Here is a 19732-nt window from a genome sequence, read left to right on the forward strand (position 1 = left end):
GTATCTTCATGCTAGTCCCAAGGCTAGATAAATTCAGGTATTAATTACAGAAAATACATGATTGTGTTTATTGTTGTGGAAAAACTTATCTATCTCTTGAGTTTTGGAATACAGACAAAGGTTTATTCTTCTTGTTACAGCAGATATGAACAGAGCCTAGACCTGCCCTGGCCAGAGACCAGCCGCCTCTCCTGAGCATCCTCTCTCCAGTCACCCCTTCTCTACATCTGCCCCCACCTCCCCCCTGAACAAAGCAGAGTGACTTTTGTTTCACAGACTTGTGCCAATCAATTTAACTTATATTTAAGGATAAGTAAGACAACACAGTGTTTCCTGAGGGGTCGGGGTGGTTGTGTCTGCTGAGCCTTTACACATGTTAATGACTGATCTGGGTCTGGTCTTGTAGAAATCACATTCATTTACACAAAGACTGAGAGAAATTTTTCCACAATATAAATTTTCATCAAAATATGTTGAAAAGTAGCCTACTGCTATTAAGTACTTATTTTTGCTGTCACTGGACAGTCACATTAAGTCAAATATTGTCCATGTTAACAGCTCCAGACTCCTGTATTTAGAAACATGAATCACAAAGATAAACCTTTGTTTTATAGAAAAATTTCACAAAAAATATATTTAAAATAACATACACGCTTTAGCCACATCCATCTGTGCCTCTCTGAGTGTAATGCATAGAGACACTGTTTTGTGTTGGGTTAAAGGGCAGCACATGTTTGATGGGAGCTGCCTCAGAGCAGTGATGGACATGTTCAGTAAGATGCTGAAACTTTACCAGGGTTTGACCCTTTCAATTCAAAAGTGATAAACTCTGCTACAGAAAACATACCAGTTATTTGCAGTGTAATGTTTGGAGAGGTCCCATCGCCGTGTGTATTTGAGGCCACACAGTAATAGTCTCCTTCTTCACAGATGTTGAAGCTGTACGTGTGTCCCTGGCTGACATTGACTGGTCCCTGTGAGCTGTGTCTGAACCAGGTGAAGAGGTGGACAGGAGGCTTGGCTCTGCTGGAGCAGCTCAGTGTCACTGACTGACCTGCTGACAGTGAACCGGACGGACTGACTTCAACAGAGGTGTTTTTAGGACCATCTGAGGACACACAGGTAAGTTTAATGCCCTACTGTGGAACATTTCAGGCAAAGAAATAACATCTTCATTACAGATAGACTGATATACAGGTACATCTCAAGACATTGGAATATCTTGAAAAAGTCTGAAAGCTTCACTCTATGTGTCATAAGTCTATATAATATATGAGTGGGACTTTCTGAAATGATAAATTAGGCCGATATTCTGTTTTGGTCAATCTGCTGCCTAAAAACACAAAGCTTATAACACTTTAGTGTAATGAGATAACTGCACAAAATATGTCTACAAAGCTTTCTTAAAGAGTTGTGGTAAAAAAACAAAACAAAACAAAAGTCTGCAGGTGAGTCTGTAGTAAATTTAAATTACATAGATAGAGAAAAATAATCAAAATCGGCCCAACATATTGGCTCAAAAAAAAAAAAAGAAAAAATCTGCAGATATTATCCGTCATTGGTTGCTTTGGATTCTAAACAATTGGTAAAATCATCGGCCATGAAAAAAGGAAAACATATTGGTTGATCTCTAATCTCCAATAGAGACTAGCAGCTGGCAGACTCTCCACATTAGACAGTGCACCTTTAATCCAGTTTAGTAACGTATCACCAGAACAGAGTGAATCCATCAGTGTGGTTCACTCACATGAGACACTGAGAGTGACGTTACTGTCGGCCATTTTGGATCCTCCACTCACAGGATACGATGCTTTACACTTTATCATTAGTCCATCATGGGCGTCTGTCAGAGTGATGTTCTGTGTGATTTTAGTGGTAAATGTCTCGTCTGTGTTGTTCTCTGTGATGTGGGCAGTGTCTTGGTGGAGGTCCCATGTGAGCTGAGGAGGGGCGTGTGGACAGGGAGTGACAGCTGAGCAGGTTATAGTCACCACCTCTGTCTCTGTCTGTTTACCAGAGACTTTTACTGTGGGGCTCCAGGGAGAGTCTGGGAAGAGTAAAAACATTTGGGGAGAACATTAATCTAAAAAATGTATTAAACTGAAGAACTAAGCTGATGCTCCTCAGATGTGAGTGGAGGTTATTTACTGTGCACAGTAGTAAGAGTGAAAATGTCATTCAAGCATCAAACTTGTGTAGTTTATAACAGGTGTATGTTACAACCTGATGACAAAACAAATGTGGAAAAGCAGTTTGTTCCCTTAAATATAGATGTCAGCAAAATACAGTTTGACTGTAAAACAAACTGTTATTCAGAAATGAACATGTATTATTATTTAACAAGTATTGTATCTGATTGAATGCAAATCCTAAACAGTGCTTTAATTTACACATAGAATATAACAATAAAATGTGATTGTGCATTAAAATTCTGAGAGTAGCCTCTTCTATTGTACTGTACATGAAATAAAGAGATAACATTTGTGTTACAGACCAATGATAATGTGCACTCAAAGAAAAAAAAAAAACTTCTTTCTAACAGATGTCAGAGTACTCTGTTGTAAATGTAGTTTTTTTTCATCTGTAGTGTGTCTTCATTGTGTTGTCTTTTCTGTGTACATCAGAGCGAGTTGCTAATTCTAATTTCATTATTTGTTTTCATTTAATGACAATAAAGGAATCAATCTATTAATCAACATCAAAAGTTTTTAATGTATGCTTTTTAATCATTAAACTTGAAGAAATAGGAAAAGTGTCTTACCTCTGACTGTTATTTGAAGAATGTCACAAATAGCTGTGGCAGTAAAACCACTGTTCTCTAATCTGAAGTAAAAGTCGTCTTCATGGCTTTTGCTTAAATTATAAAACATTGTGGTGCAGTTTTTGTTTTTCAGGTTCCCAATGATATTCATGGGATAAAACATACTGGGGTCTCCACTCTTTGAAAATGCAATTTTAGTCATCCACTCATGTTTAGACCAAATCCCAGTGACAGGGTTTGCAGTGTTTATGTCATATGGAGATGCAGGTTTATAGGTGCATGGGATCCACAAACAGGAGCCACTCAGAGCCTCCATTGGACTTGGAGTTTTAATAGACAAAGCATTTTTGGGATCACAACAATCAGCACCTGTTAAAAAAGCACAGGGTTAAAATTATACAAACAGAAAATACATGAGTACACACAGGTGTTCACCAAAAGAATGATTTTTATTCTTACAAATACTGAATATAAATACACATTATAAATTATTCTTTATTTAATAGGTCTTGATTGAAAAAAATAAAATTATTCATAAAAATTATCTCACCTAAACACAGCAGTAAAAGTTGTATAATTTGAATGAGCATGTTCCTTATAACTTCAGAATTTGCCATTAAAAAAAAATGCTTAGGCTGTTAGTGTTGTCCTTAACGAACCAACTAGAGAGTGAACAGTTGTTGTCTTTATCAGTTTTAGAAGAACAATGACTTCCTCTTAGTGATTGGCTCCTACTTCTGTATTTCACACAATAAAGTGCAATTGTTTTTGTTTTAATCATTTAACAGACAAAACAAAGGAAAAGTTTAAGTTAGGCACACCATAATATTACTGGCTGCTATTCATTAATTTGGATTTACTATTTATAATCATTTGCTTTAAAAATGTATTTAAATATTTGTAAATAAAATCTATAAATAATGTATCTATCTGGCTATCTAGGTGGCAGATATGGCCTTCACTTGCCTCCTGAGTCTTGGGACATAACATAATATGACACATTTCATTAACAGCTGAGAACCGGAGGGTTAAAAGGAGGAGAATCCAGGAGGATGCGAGGAAAGAACTGAGACGCAGCACTGTACTCTCTGATCTTCTCCTGTCAGACCAAAACTGGCATTCTATTAGACAGCAGTAATATAGATATAATTTAGTGATATGTGAGAAAACAACAGGGCTGGGTCTGCCAGTCTATTTACAGATGCTTTAAAGAACCTACTGTGAAGAAAAAGAAAACAACTTTTTTCCAAAGGACATGTAATAGCCTGGATAGCAACCTTAGCAGTAGAAGAGGTGAGCCAATTTGTACTGCATTCATTCCATATCCAGGAAAAAGTTGAAAAATGTTTACACAATTATCACATTAAACACAGGCATGGCAGTGACCTACACTCGCATGGCAGTGACCTACACTCGCATGGCAGTGACCTACACTCGCATGGCAGTGATCTACACTCGCATGGCAGTGACCTACACTCGCATGGCAGTGACCTACACTCGCATGGCACCTTCCTTCCTACAAAGGTGAGGCTGGCTCCTTTTAAAGGCCTCGTCCTCTAATTGAGTGAGCTCAACTTAACGTGCAGGTAATTTCCAATAATTTCCATTGAATATTTTAAAGTTTTATTGTATCAGAACAGTGCAACACATATTCAATTACATCTAAATACAAACATATATATCATTATTAAATTAGCAGTGTTTAATTGTGAATTTAAAATACCAAGTAGAAGTTAAAATCTCTGCGCACCCCTCCTCCTAACAACATGGTTGCCTGCCCCGGAACCTTCGGAAAAGGTTGTATAGAGGATTTTTTAAGGGAAGCGAAATACAGCGACAGTCCTTTTTCAAATGTTGTGCATGTGTGACACCACCTTCCTCAGTAGAAACATCTCCTCCCGCCTCTTTACTCTAGAAATCACATTTGTTTACATCCAGTGCATGTTCAGAATTACTGTTGAAGTGACCTGCCTAGAAATATTTTAGCGACCGACGCATCAGTTTTTAGACCCTTCGGACTTTCTTTTGCGGCGAACTGGTCGTGGATTCTCGTCCGCCATCGCAACAAACTTTGTGCGAATTGCAAGGAAGCTACAGTTTGAAAAAGCCTCAAAGAACCGCTGCATAAACCACATAATCCCCGAGCGCCGACGACTCAGTTACACTAAAAATGTAGGGAGTTTGACTGACAACTTAACAGCCAATAGAAAAAGAGGGAGCCTCGTTTTCTATTGGCTGATGTTTATCTGGCCTCACTACGTCCACAACTGATAGATTTTCATTCTTTCTTTTTTTTTTCGGTCATCATAATTAAAAGGCTGCTGCGTCTCTGTAATGGTATTTAAAACTTTCAATGACAATTTTAAAAAAAAAAAAAAAATCCTCCATACAACCTTTAAGGTGCTCCGGCTGCCTGGGGACTTTTTTGGCCGGAACACCTGAGGCAGACCACAAGAGGGTGGTAAGTAGTACCACTAATTTCAAATATAATTACTTCAATTAAATGCATTTATTTCTTTTACTTATTTCCTTTTCTTTTACAGGTCACTTCACAACAAGTTTCAATTAATAAACATTTCAAAACTTTGTTTCTCATTACTCTCCTCTCTTAGCTAGCACCAGGCCCATGTAATAACTTACTAGATAAACCATGCCATCCATCCTCTTTGTACTATGTCTTTTCCATACAAGACAATGAAATAAACTTATTTTTTGGTCTACAATTAATTTGATAAACCACTGATATGCAGCGATGTTGATTTGCTGTTTTTGGCTTCCTCTACTGGCACTTGCAACGTACGAGATATTTTTCAGATGTTTAATTCGTATTTTTAATCAAATAAAAATACTTTTCCTTCCTTCTGATGTGTTATATAAGGATAGGAAAAAAGTGTTTGTCAAACTCAGAGGTCTAAGTCGATAAAGGAAACTCACCAGACGGCTTCCGTAGAAAGTCAAAAAGAAACTAAAGAAACCAAAAGCAAAAACTCCAGGCAGTTTGTTTGGAGCACATTACCATGGATTTGGTTAAACTGATTTTCTCTGATGTCGGGAAATGCCTCGGTTTTTTACATTTACTATTTTTATATTATGAAGGATCCGCTTTTTCTCGCTTTGCCTTGCTCTGCTTGTGTGTCGAATTTTTTGTAAAGTTTATAATTTTTGCTAGATTCACTCCTAGTTTACTTTCCAGCGGCGTGCTCTGCGTCGGTACCATCGCGTTTCTATGGGCACTTTTTACTTGGGTCTTGTATTGCTTGTACGCTTTGGTGTATTTACTCGTACAAATAGCAATAGTGACTGGTGTTATAGCTCTCATAGCCATTGCCTACATCAAGCCAGAGGAAACGCGAAGGCTAGTTTCACATTTTGTCTCTCAAATGTATCGCAAACTGCAACAATGTGCAAGTCATCAATGGATTTTCACGGCTTTCCGGTTTGGTCAACAAGCGATTGAGCCCCTGCTGGTGACACTGCGTCAACTTCAACAGCAGATCATTGATTTACTCCTGAATTTATCTACTAACACCGCACCGGAGCAGCACCAGCGATCCAACTCTGTTTCGGACCCGCCTAGACCGCAGGGTGACTCGGAAGACAGATGCGTAATATGCCAGGACCACCGCAAGACCGCTCTCCTCCTCCCGTGCAGGCACCTCTGTCTCTGCAAGAACTGTAAAGACTTCATTCTGAGGCAAGATCACGTGTATCAGAACTGTCCACTGTGTCGTAAAAGGATCCAAAACACCATAGACGTGTATATCTGAACAATAGCATCTTTGGGCAATTATAGACTGTCAAGGGAACTACTACACCCACCACCCAGCACTTTTGCCTTACTAGGACTACAACTGTGACATAAGCACCATGTTTTGAAGCAATATTTTGAAGCTCCATGTTTTGAAGCAATTATAGACTGTCAAGGGAACTACTACACCCACCACCCAGCAGTATTGCCTTAGGACTACAACTGACATAAGCACCATGTTTTAATATTTTCTTTTTAGGATATATCTGATTGCAATTTTGCTATTGGACTGTAATAAGAGAGAATAAAACTGGTTTCAATTAATTTTCTTAAAACGGTATTACTTACATAATAAACTTGTGGTAGTATATCTTTCGTTTTTTTGTTTTGTTTAGTAAAATTGGCATAAAATTTTAAATCCATTAAAGGCACACTATGTAACTTTTTTCTGGTCACCCTACCATTAGACATTCAGAAAAAAATCAATATTAAAAGTTTGAAATCTCTCTTATCAGCTATGTGGTGACTTATGAATATTAATTACATGGTGAGTTAACATATTAACTTAATCCCAGAGGAAAATGGATGAATACGGGAATATTGCTATTCTTTTATCCATTATCCTTTTAATGGTAAATGAAGGCATAGTTGTCAGTAACTAAAACAAACCAGGAAGAGACCATCATGACAATATCTTGATACTTTAAAATGTTTTTGGTCATTTTATTTTGATCTGAATTGTACATTATTCTTGCAATTTCAGAGTCAAATCTGTTGGGTCCATGAACAGTAATTTACATCCAATCTCCTCCATAATTCACATGTAACACTCACTCAAACATGCAAATTTAAACAACGTGTCATCAAAGGTTTCTAATAGGATGAAAACTTACTTAAAAAATAAAAATCTCTTGTCTGTCCTGGAAATTTAAAAACTGTATGAAATGCATCCAATTGTACAATGGTCATGATGTAACCCTCAAATCCTAAAACATCTTTCTTTTTATTCTTTACCTTGTCTCCCCTCAAAACAAGCTCTGAATGCTGAGGATTTTAATGGCTCAGATTTGGGCCTAAACTGGTCCTAATGTGCCATATTCTAAACTATTTTATACAGACTGTGTGGTCTCTTGTGGGTTGATCTGGTCTAAATTTGGACTAGATTTTAAAACAAAAATGACATGACCCTTGTATCATATCAAAACAAGGTCTGAATTTATTGATGTACTAATGGCTTCTGATTTGGGCCTAAACTGGTCCAAATGTGTCATATTCTACACACACTTTTATGGAGACTGGGGTCTCTTGTGGGTTGATCTAAATGTGGACTAGATTTTAATGCTTAATTTCCACAGGTGGCACTTAGGTTTGGGTCCTTGTATTGCGTTTGGTGTGGGCTGGTCCAAATTTGGACAAACTGAATAACTAGTGTGACCAGATTTTCTAATTCAAAAACTGAGACACCCCTGGTTTGGGGTGGTTGGTAATAATAAAACTAAAACATTGTGCATTGTTATGCACTCAGACCACCAAGAGTTGACATGAACTGTGTGTTTTGGGTTGAACATCCATCAGCTTTCCCTCAAAGACCCAAAGGTGAATTTAAAACGGTTTTGCTGAAATACACTAGTATTTTGTAATTTTGTTTATAACTTTTCCTTTGTGTTTGCAGGTTTGGGTGGTGTCCTCTAACCATTCCACAGATATCATTTTATTATTATCATTGTTAATTAGTTCATAGTTAATCTAAGATAAATCTACTTCATGTCTTGCAACTGTGAGACATGAAGATCATTTGCGGCAACTGTAGCAGACGTTAGTTTGTTTTATTGGAAAACAGCTAAAGCTAAAATGCGATGACTGTCATTTTAATAACTCTTCCGTTTTCAGGTTTTAGGATGACGTCCAACCTAAACATTCTAATCCAGCCCTTTTTGCAGGTTGTTCCTGTTTCATTTTGTAATGTTTAATACTGCTAAGCTAAACCATGCTAACTTTAGTTGTGTACCGCTAAGATAAACACGACTGTAATATGTCACTGTCTAACCCTTGAGTTTTCAGGTGTTTGCCCCGGCTCTATCTGAAGACAAAGCCACATATGGACCCAAGAAAGTAAAAACCTCAGGAGACGAATTGCTGAACTAATCAAGAAAGGTTTTCAAAAGCTATAATCAAAAATGTGGAATGAATGAGAATTGCTGTAACACTGAAGGAATTCAGATTTGGACCCATTCCAGAGAAAGGATATACACTGAAGTGCAACAATTTCAGCACCAAATACTCTATTAAATCAAAGCACTAAAATGTTAAAACAGGACCGAAGAGAAGTGAAGAATCTAGAACACAAACTGCAACAACAGCCCTGGACTGAACACTAAAGAACAGAGAGACATGTGTTTTAAAAAAAAAATGAACAGAAAGGAAGCCAAACAATGAAAAATAGGTTTCTAAAGTCATTAATGCAAAGAAACTTTTTTTTTTATTTTTGTGAGATTTGTGCACAATAATGAAATCTTCCACCTCACTCATGTAATGTTGATGGGAGCCCAAAGGAAGGAAAGACCAAAGAAAATGGAACCAAATGGAGAAACCCACATCTTTTTTAAAACCCAATCATTTGGAATAATCTTGAGGTACAGTATATTTTAGTAATCACTTTTGAGCGAAATTCTCCCTCTGCCTTTGACCCATTCATCATCAACAAAGTGTTGCTGGGGCAGCCTGTCAGGAGCAGTGAGCTGCTGCCATACACCTGTGCAGATTCTGCACAGAAAGGATCCTTCTTGCTGTGAGTGAGTGCTCAGCCACTCATCTTAACTTGAGCTTTGGTCCAAGGGTTGACGCCCTTGTGTTCTGTCACTTTTTTGTGGTCTGAATGTAATAGTTCTGACTCTTTGACGTTGGATTTGTGACCGACATAATCTTACAGGGATCTTTCCCTGCTGCAGGTTTCACTGGTTTTATTGGTCTGTCCATGCAGACTTTAACTCAGGTAGGTGACATTTCTGTGTGAAGCATCATGTTAAAACGAGGCCTGAATATGCAGAAGATTTTATGTTAGAGTGTAAGGCTTTAGTTTTAGGCCTAAACTGGTCCGAAAGTAGGCCATATTCTAAACGTTGGCTTACTTTTATGGAGACCGCTGGTCTCTTTTGGTCTGATCTGGTCTAAATGTGGAGTGGGCCAGATTAAATGTTTACACCGTAGTTTCCACAGGTTGCACTTGGCCTTGGGCCCTTGTGTGTTTTTGGTGTGTGCCTTGACTGGTCTAAATATGGGCCAGACTTAAACAGGCTGGTAAAACATGTTATGGTTGGGTAAAACTGAAATGACTTATTGTAAATTAATCCTTCAACAGTTTCATATGGAGGTAAAAAGGTGTGAAAACTGACTTGAGCTTTGGGTTGTGTGTATGTTTTATATTTGGTTTGGTCTGAACTGGTCTAAACGTGGGCCAGATTTGGACTGGTTTATAGAGTGTGATGGTTCTGGTCTTAACCCTGACACTAAACTCAAAGTCTAGTAGTCGTGTCCTAATCCAACTCTTCCACAAGTTTGCACAGGGTCTGTTTATTTTAACCACTTTGAAATATGTTGACATTTCTGTTTAAACACTGTATTAACTTTACAGGGTTAAAGGATAAATCTCATTAATATTGCCATTGTGTATGTTGTAAAATTGTTTCGGGCTTGTCTTGTGAAATGACAGTTTAGTTAGTTAGTCTGTCATTATCAAAATGCCTCCTGCTGCTAGAATAAAAAGTACATCTGTAAACTCTTCTGTAAATCTTATAATGTTGAATAAAATGTGTAATGTGTGTAGAATTTAGAAAAAACAAAAACAAAAAAACACGTTTCTCAAACAAAATTATGAAATGAGGGGAAATCTGACGGCTGTGCTATACTTCTGAATTTTTGACTTTTACAGAAGAAAACCTAAGAACCAAGTACCCCGCGTCGGCCAGAGCAGTGGCGCCATCTGCTGGAGAAGGAATACAAGAACCAGACCTCAGTGTCTGAGTCAGGGCTCGTTGTCTGCAGATGAGCCAAAAGCGAAAAGACATGAGACGGAGAAAGAAGCGGAACTTTCACCTGAAGCACCGGAGTGGAGCTACAAGACACAGGTACAAATACACAGGTACAAATACTCGGCACAAACACGACCATTTATGGATCTATGGATTTTATTACAGAGCCATGCCTCCATAACTTTTATCAGATTATTAGACTCACGCAGCTGTACTCGGGTTAGTCTCGATTATATCATATTTAGTTTAAAAATGAACGTGTATCTGCACAGACATATTTTTATCATGTTAAATGTGCTCATATCACTTTATTTGAGTCATGTGTTTGGCATTTGAGTGCGCTGGGACGGAGCAACTTAATGGAGGTCTATGGGAGAGCCTGAAGTTTGCAGAACATTTGACGTCATTACGTTGCTTCTGCCTATTCAGCCTCACATCTTACTATGTGTCGTTTTATGTATTTTACTGTGTTTGTGTGTGTGTGTGTGTGTGTGTGTGTGTGTGTGTGTGTGTGTGTGTGTGTGTGTGTGTGTGAGTGTGTGTGTGTGTGTGTGTGTGTGTTTGGGTTGTCTGGTTGTGTGGGGATTGGGTTGGTGGGTGGATGGAAATGTGGGATTGTTTTTAATCACTGTAAAGCACTTTGTGTTACAGTTTTGTATGAAAAGCGCTTTATAAATAAAGTTTGATTTGATTTGATATTACATTACAACAGAAAAATACGTCTTGGGGGAATAGGGTGGGGGTGACCTGAAATCTAGTGATTGGTCTTTATAAAGATTAAGCAGTAAATTAAAGTGCAATTTCTTCATGCCACATCTTAGACTGGAGTGAGTGCTTGTTTTCCACAACAAGATAAGGCCTACCTATTACAACTAAATAATAATAATATAGAACTGGGCAATATCACAATGTGAAATGGAATTGTACACAGCTGGGACCAAGTCATTGTTTTGCAAGTCTCAAGTGGCTCAAGTCTTTCTCTTGAAGTCCGACTAAAGTCCAAGTTCTGTGCTTTGAGCGTCAGGTCATTTCAAGTCTTTAAACCAAAGTACCAAATACAGCTGGTATTTTTGCAATTGATATGATTTTTTTTTAAAAACATAAATTGTGCGTAAAATGTCAAGTATGTTTATATGCAATATTGTGGAGAGGCTTGAAGAGTTGTAGAAATGCTACTTTTTCCTTTGACAAGACCTTAGTGCGAATCATGACAGTCATAATAGAAATATAATAATTAAGATTTAAAAGGGATAATTAAGATTTAAAAGTGCTTAATAACAATAAATTAGTCAGATAATTTGCACTGAAACTGAAGGATTGTGTTTTGTGTACTTCCCTCTGTTATTTAGGTGTTACTGCAACAAAACACTGCATTAAGGCAACAGAACTTGCAATCTGATTTATTGTGACAGCCCTCAATATTACTTGATATTACATTCGATGATGCAGTATCACTACTCCAGTTATTGTTACATCCACAGTAACAAATAAAGTGGGAGGGACAAGCTTTTTTTTTTTAGGAGAATCAAAGTCTTTGCAAGTCACAGGCCTCAAATCTTAATTTGTTTAATCAAGTCACGTCTCAAGTCCTGAAATGGTGACTCAAGTCTGACTCGAGTCCATGTTACGACCTGTCTGGAATCGTGATCTTAGTCATGGTTTCGCTTTTAATTTATTACAATTTAAACCAAAACATTAGATCTTCTGAATGGAATTTAGTCCTCATAGAAAGTAAGAAAACTCCAAAATGCAGGGGCAATTAAACAAAATAACAGCGTTGTTATTAATATTGTCTAATAACTATTGTGTATAATTTGGTTCATGTGAACATTATGACTGTTTGCCTGTGTCCTACCAGGAAGTCAAATGATAAAATCCGTTAAGTATGAATTAAACCTTTCATACACACTTCACTTTTGATCTATTCTAGTTTGTGGTTTATCTCTTGAAAGTGGCTAGTGAACAGAGATAGAACATGAGCAAAGGCTAAAATTGACAGAGGATTATTGAAATGAGGAAGAACAGAAGCAACAACATTTTGAAAAGTAAAATGTTAAGTAACTCATGGTCTGTGACTGTGGGAGAGGAGACAGTTACTTAATGTAAGAGCAAGACTAAACCAGCTGTATAGAGATGACAATAGTTTAAGTACAATGTGATTGAAAAGGAAAAAAAAAAAAAAAAAGTAATTACTCTTACCTGACTGATTAAATTAATTTCAAGTTAAAGGTGCGATAACTGTTCTGGTCTAGGGTCCACCACCTGCTTGTCTGCATGGAAATGTTATTGCTGGGTTTGAGATTAAATCACAACTTTGATTGAATACAGATGGGGGCAGCTAAAATGAATAGTTTTAAATGCTGTTTTTATTGTAATACAGTGAGTCCTCTTGTCTATTCAATAATAGAAATGATCAGGATCAACATTTGTGACATTTCCTTTCAGATATGTGTGTTTTTGATCAACATTTTTTTCAGTCCTTTTTTCCCCACATAAGCCAGAGTATATATGTGCATAGTTTATTTTTTCCACATAAAATTTATATCAAAGTAAGTACATGAAAAGAAAAAGAAATACTACTACTACAAATACTACTACTACTACTACTGCTGCTACTGCTGCTGCTACTACTACTACTACTAATACTACTAATACCAAGACTAACACTACTACAACTACTAATACTACAACTACTACTACTACTACTAAGACTAACACTACTACAACAACTACTACTACTATTAATATTACTACTAATACTACTAATACTAAGCCTAACACTACTACAACTACTAATACTACTACTACAACTACTAATACTACTACTACAACTACTAATACTACTAATATTACTACAACTACTAATACTACTAATACTAAGACTAACACTACTACAACTACTACTACTACTACTACTACTACTAATACTACTACTACAACTACTAATACTACTACTACAACTACTAATACTACTACTACAACTACTAATACTACTAATATTACTACAACTACTAATACTACTAATATTACTACTACTCCTCCTACTACTCCTCCTGCTACTGCTACTACTACTACTACTACTACTACTACTACTAATACTACTAATACCAAGACTAACACTACTACAACTACTAATACTACAACTACTACTACTACTAAGACTAACACTACTACAACAACAACTACTACTACTACTATTAATATTACTACTAATACTACTAATACTAAGCCTAACACTACTACAACTACTACTACAACTACTAATACTACTACTACAACTACTAATACTACTACTACAACTACTAATACTACTAATATTACTACAACTACTAATACTACTAATACTAAGACTAACACTACTACAACTACTACTACAACTACTAATACTACTACTACAACTACTAATACTACTAATATTACTACTACTCCTCCTACTACTCCTCCTGCTACTGCTACTACTACTACTACTACTACTACTACTACTGCTGCTGCTGCTGCTACTGCTGCTACTGCTGCTACTACTGCTACTGCTACTACTAATACTACTAATACCAAGACTAACACTACTACAACTACTAATACTAATAATACCAAGACTAACACTACTACAACGACTAATACTACAACTACTACTACTACTAAGACTAACACTACTACTACAACTACTAATACTACTAATAATTACTACAACTACTAATACTACTAATACTAAGCCTAACACTACTACAACTACTACTACAACTACTAATACTACTACTACAACTACTAATACTACTACTACAACTACTAATACTATAACTACTAATACTACTAATATTACTACTACTCCTCCTGCTACTGCTACTACTACTAATACTACTAATACTAAGACTAACACTACTACTACAACTACTACTACTACTACTACTACTACTACTACTACAGAAATTAAGAATTTTAATTAAATGAAGAAAGAAAGAAAAACCTTACCTGCCATTCAAATATTTAATGGCAAAGTACAACGTTATTAAAAGGGAAATCTGTGTCTTGCCCTGATCTGGAGTACGGCATATTCTATCTGAAAAACAGTTACTTTGTCTGTATGATACTAAAACCTTAATACCTTGAAAAACATGCAATCTTACAGTGAGCAGGGTCGCCTCTCCACTGATCTGACCTGTAACTTAGACAGACTGATGGATAAGTTTATGCTATAGTGTACATTTCATTTCAAGCAAAGCAGTAACATCTCCATAGTGGACTCTCAACTGAAAAAGTGTCCTGCGTAACACACCTCTAAACTTTAACCTACACCTTAAAAGTGTTTTTACATGGAAATCATTAATACTTAAATATTATATGTTGTAATGTGTTTAATATAGAAATTGCGTGAGTGCATTCTCTAACTGTCAAGGTTTTTTTTTAACAGGAAACATGGTTGAGTGACAAGAAACATTTTGCATTTTGTGTTAACTGTGAAGAGGAAGTTTAACATTTAGTGAGTTTGTCTTCTGGTTGGTGTGTCTGGTAAGGTAAGATTTAATGAAAAAAAAAATCAATAACAATAATTCAGAAAATACTTCATAATATAAAGATGACTACTGTTTTTTTTTTTTTTTTTTTTTTAATTCTAGCAGAAAAGCATGGCACTAGTGGCCAGGTGTACGAATGTGTTAACTCAAATGTTACTACTTTTACTGCTTTGTTCAGGTAAGCTAATTATTGATGTTATATATTCAAACACTTTAAAATCATATTAAAGTGTCATATTAAAGTCAATATTTGCTTCTAGTTGTCCTGCCTGCTTGCGAAGAGAACTCAAAATTGAAAGTCACGATGCCGAAGTTACTTAAAGCCCTGAGTGGATCATGTTTACAAATCCCCTGCACCTTTACACCTTTGCCTCACGTTAATTTATCTGTGTTTGGTGTTTGGATGAAAAATGATCATCAATTTGGCCCGAATCCAGGAAATGTGATCTTTAACAGCAGTCTGCAGAACAGTCCGTATCCAATGGAAATGAACATTAATGACCTGAAAAACAAGAACTGTACGACTTTGTTCAATAATTTAACCTCAGAATATTCAAACAGATATTACTTCAGGATTGAAAACAGACCTTTTCTAGCTACAGATATTTGTGACCCTCTTAACATAACAGTCACAGGTAAGAAATGTATTTATATATTTTAATTATTGTGTGTGTTTCATGGTTAAGTAAATATTGTTATCAGACTACTCTTGAATCTAGGTGCTTTTAAGTGTCTATTATTGCAAGAATAGAAAGGTTGTTGTGTGTAGTTGTGTTAAGGTGGATCCATATGTTACAGTAAACATCATTTAAAGACACAGTGATGCATCTTTACATTTATTTCTCCTTGTTTATAATAATTCTGCAGACTCTCCCTGGAGCCCCACAGTAAAAGTCTCTGGTAAACAGACAGAGACAGAGGTGGTGACTATAACCTGCTCAGCTGTCACTCCCTGTCCACACGCCCCTCCTCAGCTCACATGGGACCTCCACCAAGACACTGCCCACATCACAGAGACCAACACAGACGGGACATTTACCACTAAAATCACACAGAACATCACTCTGACAGACGCCCATGATGGACTAATGATAAAGTGTAATGCATCGTATCCTGTGAGTGGAGGATTCAAAATGGCCGACAGTAACATCACTCTCAATGTCTCATGTGAGTGAAATGTGATGCACCCACTGATTGACATTTATTAAAGGTGCACTGTCTAACCTTTTGGGTGGAGGATCTGCCACCTGCTTGTTTCCATGGATGTTATGCCTGAATTGTTCCACAGTTGGACAGTTAAACTTACCTGTATTTCCTCAGATGGTCCTAAAAACACCTCTGTTGAGGTCAGTGCGTCCGGTTCACTGTCAGCAGGTCAGTCAGTGACACTGAGCTGCTCCAGCAGAGCCAAGCCTCCTGTCCACCTCTTCACCTGGTTCAGACACAGCTCACAGGGACCAGTCAATGTCAGCCAGGGACACACGTACAGCTTCAACTTCACTGAAGAGGGACAGTACTATTGTGTGGCCTCAAACACATTTGGAAACGAATCATCTCCAGACATTACACTGAGTATAACAGGTATGGTCACACAGCTGAAAAAAAAAAAGGTTCTTTACAAAAAGTTCATTCATGACCATTTTAACCATACATTTGCATGTAATATTACTTGAGATGATAAGAAAGTAAAATCAGTCTTACAGTCAATACATGTTTTGGGCAGAAACAAACACCCTTTCTGCTATTCCGTGGGAGGCCATTCTTGGAGCAGGTATTGGACTCATAATAGTCTTCTGCCTGGCTGTGTTTTTTATGTGAGTATTGTGAATTTGGTTTTAATCTTGGACTTTACAGTGCCATAAATCAATAACTTCAGTTAATATCCATGCAATAGAAATACAACCCTGTAAATAAAAAAAATATATATATGTGTCATATAGCTTCATTCTTTTTCTATCTCACAACAGTAAGTAGTATGTATACTTGCATGTACCAATTTACAATTTTCTTCCTATTGCATTTTGTTTCATTATTCAGACTGAACTGCCAGAAAAGTAACAGCTTTTTAGTCTTATTGTCTCTACATTACTTTATACAAAACTTTAGATAATATATAATGTAGTATTATTATTTTTTCTAAGGTCTGTCAGATCAAAACGCAAGGCTGCAGAAGAATCACAAGTGAGTATTAAAATGTGATTAGAAAACATAAGGATCAAATGACTGTTTAGTGTCTTGTTTTACAGACAATAACACTTGTGAAGACTGATAAAGCAGAGGAAGAGGAAGATATGCATTATGGGGAAATAGACTTTTCTAATTTGAGCCCTAAAGGCATCTTAAACATAGAACAAGAGGAAACCGTGTACTCTCAGGTACGAGTGTCAAAAGCTGAAAATGCCACCACACAAGCCCCTGATGTGGATGAACTTTATGCAAATGTTAACAAGAACTGATAATGTGCTCCTGTCTTTAAAGTGGGGATGGGTAATATATCGATTCCAATATTTGTATCAGTTTGATTTTGAAGATTTAGCCGATATTTTGCACCGATATATTTCTAACGTCTCTGCGTCTCATATTCAGTTTGTTCTCCTCCGATTTGTTTTTTTGAACAGACTAATGATAAAAATGGAAATACACCATCATGTCACAGTTGTTTACAAATTATTATGTGACCCCAAATTTTAAAAAGTATTATCATTTTTACAAAAGTTAATTTGTGAACCATCTCTTGCTTAAATTAACTTAACACACACAAAAAAAATCCATATTGTACCACACCTACTTTAAAGGTCCTGTATTATGCAAACTTAACTCTTGTGAGCTTTTATCAATGTTATAATGTTGTTACCTGGAGTTGTGTTTTGTTTTATTCATACATTCATTGCTCAAAATGCCCTGTTCCATGAAGTGGTAGTTTTCGAGTTTATATCGACCTTTTACCTTTATTTCAGTAGACATTGACAATTCCAAGGCTGAAATTATCCAAATGAGCTTAATGAATGTATATGGAGTTTAAAAACACAGTGGAGCACTTCCTGTATTACCACATGGCATAACAAGTTGGACCAGAGTGTTTTCTGTTTGAGGGAAGAACTGTGCATATGCAGTAAATTAACCTTAACAGGAGAGAAGCATTGTGTCAGGTTGTAGCATTAGAGCTCATTTCCACCTGTCGTCCCTGGTGCATGTTTTTTAAGGTATGCAGGTATTAAACATGTGTGAATGAAAATAACATCATACAGGTCATTTAAAGGTGTGGCATTTTCATGTTTTGTATTGCCCTGTATTGTTTGTTGAGCTTTTGCAACTTGCATTTTGGACATATTAGCAACATAATACATGTGTAATGAGCTTTGCATTGATTTTCATTTTATGTATTTGAATATTTTATGAGAATAATAAAATGTTGTAATCATAGACTGTACCTAGGCTGGTCTTGAGACAAAAAACTGTATTTTTAGAGTAAGAGAAGTACAGTACACTATTGTGCATTTGGACTCAAGCATTTTTGTTTTGAACTGAAATTCACCATGGACCCTGTCATGTCAGCGGATTATATTCTTACTGTGTATTCAAAACCTGCAGAACAACTTAAAAACATAATAACTAAACATTAGCACATACTACAAACTGAAGCTTCATTGGGTGTGGCTTTTAAAGAGCACCCCTTGTGGTGTACAAAAGAGGAAGAAACCTTGAAGACAGACCTTCCTCCAAATGACACCACACTGTAACAGCCTCAAGCATCCTCACAGTGAAAAAGAAACACTCATCAGAGAAATTATATCCTGCAGTACTAAATCATTTCTATGATCACCTGCCCCTTTGGTAAAGCCTATGTGGGTAAAACCAGCAGGGCTTTATAACACGTATTGCTCCTCTGCAATGGTACGAGTACCATCAGATGTAAAAACATGAACTATTCTGTGACAGCTCATTTTGTAGAGTTTAACCATTATGTGTCTTTCTTATGATATATTGGCATTGAACATGTAAAACTGCCCCCTAGAGAAAGGAATCTGGAAATGCTCCTGTCAAAAAGAGCACTTCTGGATACACCAAATTAAGCTTCTTGCGCCTCATGGACTTAATGTAGATTTTGACTATAGATTTTGACCTAAGATGCTTTTTGTGATATGGTCAAGTTATTCTTGTCTTCAATAGAATGTTTTAATGTAAATATCTAACTGTTATTTCTTGTTGTGGAGTGGGCTGATCTCACTGGGTGACCTCACTTTGGGACCTCCTATTGCTTGGTGGTGATATAAGCATCTGGACTGGAGGCCATTTTGTATACTGTGGTCCAAAGCAAGATTTTATTATTATTTTTTTGCTGAAATGTTATTTAAAAAAAAAAAAAAAAAGAAAAGTTTTTTATATTTCTGTTCCTTGTACTTGCACCTCTACAAGAACTTTGGTGTGTGTTTTCTGTCAGTGGAGGGGCTCCTCCAGCTTCCAGCAACAACTTTGCAGTAAAGTATTACACTTAAGTACAAGTTTTACATATATGTACTTTACTTAAGTAGATTTTAAAGTGATACATCTTACTTTTACTTATATCTGTACTTTCTACTTCACTACATTTTTGAAATGCAACAACAACAACCCTGCTGAAAAGGCAGAGGAGTTTATTCTTAACATGTTCATAGTTTGAGCAAAAAAAATGTACAAAGAAAAA

At 36.5% G+C, this 19732-nt stretch overlaps 2 protein-coding genes across 12 annotated transcripts in view; one reads left to right on the forward strand and one right to left on the reverse strand.

Moving 5' to 3' along the window:
• Window positions 1-3352, reverse strand: part of LOC129408105 (B-cell receptor CD22-like) — a 26828-nt gene extending 23476 nt beyond the window's left edge. The window contains exons 1-4 of the mRNA XM_055150923.1: window positions 3312-3352; window positions 2762-3130; window positions 1748-2047; window positions 848-1108 (exon numbers count right to left, since the gene is read on the reverse strand). Coding sequence (XP_055006898.1) covers window positions 848-1108; window positions 1748-2047; window positions 2762-3130; window positions 3312-3351 — 970 coding nt within the window. The 5' untranslated portion in view covers window position 3352. The remainder of the gene's footprint in view (window positions 1-847; window positions 1109-1747; window positions 2048-2761; window positions 3131-3311) is intronic.
• A 7171-nt stretch (window positions 3353-10523) lies between these two features.
• On the forward strand, window positions 10524-18471 carry LOC129408104 (sialic acid-binding Ig-like lectin 12). Of its 11 annotated transcripts, XM_055150919.1 has the most exons (10): window positions 10529-10647; window positions 14946-15048; window positions 15151-15226; window positions 15309-15522; window positions 15610-15683; window positions 15916-16215; window positions 16369-16629; window positions 16772-16862; window positions 17190-17229; window positions 17295-18471. In XM_055150919.1, the coding sequence occupies exons 3-10, from the start codon at window positions 15160-15162 to the stop codon at window positions 17502-17504; spliced, it is 1257 nt and encodes a 418-aa protein (XP_055006894.1). In that variant the 5' UTR covers window positions 10529-10647; window positions 14946-15048; window positions 15151-15159; the 3' UTR covers window positions 17505-18471. The 11 variants fall into 11 exon arrangements, with proteins under 11 accessions (XP_055006896.1, XP_055006897.1, XP_055006895.1 ...); XM_055150920.1 differs by lacking the exon at window positions 15610-15683 and having other exon boundaries at window positions 10528-10647; window positions 15309-15566; XM_055150918.1 differs by having other exon boundaries at window positions 10533-10647; window positions 14946-15043; window positions 15309-15683.
• The last annotated feature ends 1261 nt before the right edge of the window (window positions 18472-19732 follow it).

The sequence above is a fragment of the Boleophthalmus pectinirostris genome, unplaced genomic scaffold (assembly GCF_026225935.1).
Source record: "Boleophthalmus pectinirostris isolate CB_2022bp ecotype Guang Dong unplaced genomic scaffold, ASM2622593v1 HiC_scaffold_15, whole genome shotgun sequence".
Taxonomy (NCBI): Eukaryota; Metazoa; Chordata; class Actinopteri; order Gobiiformes; family Gobiidae; genus Boleophthalmus; species Boleophthalmus pectinirostris.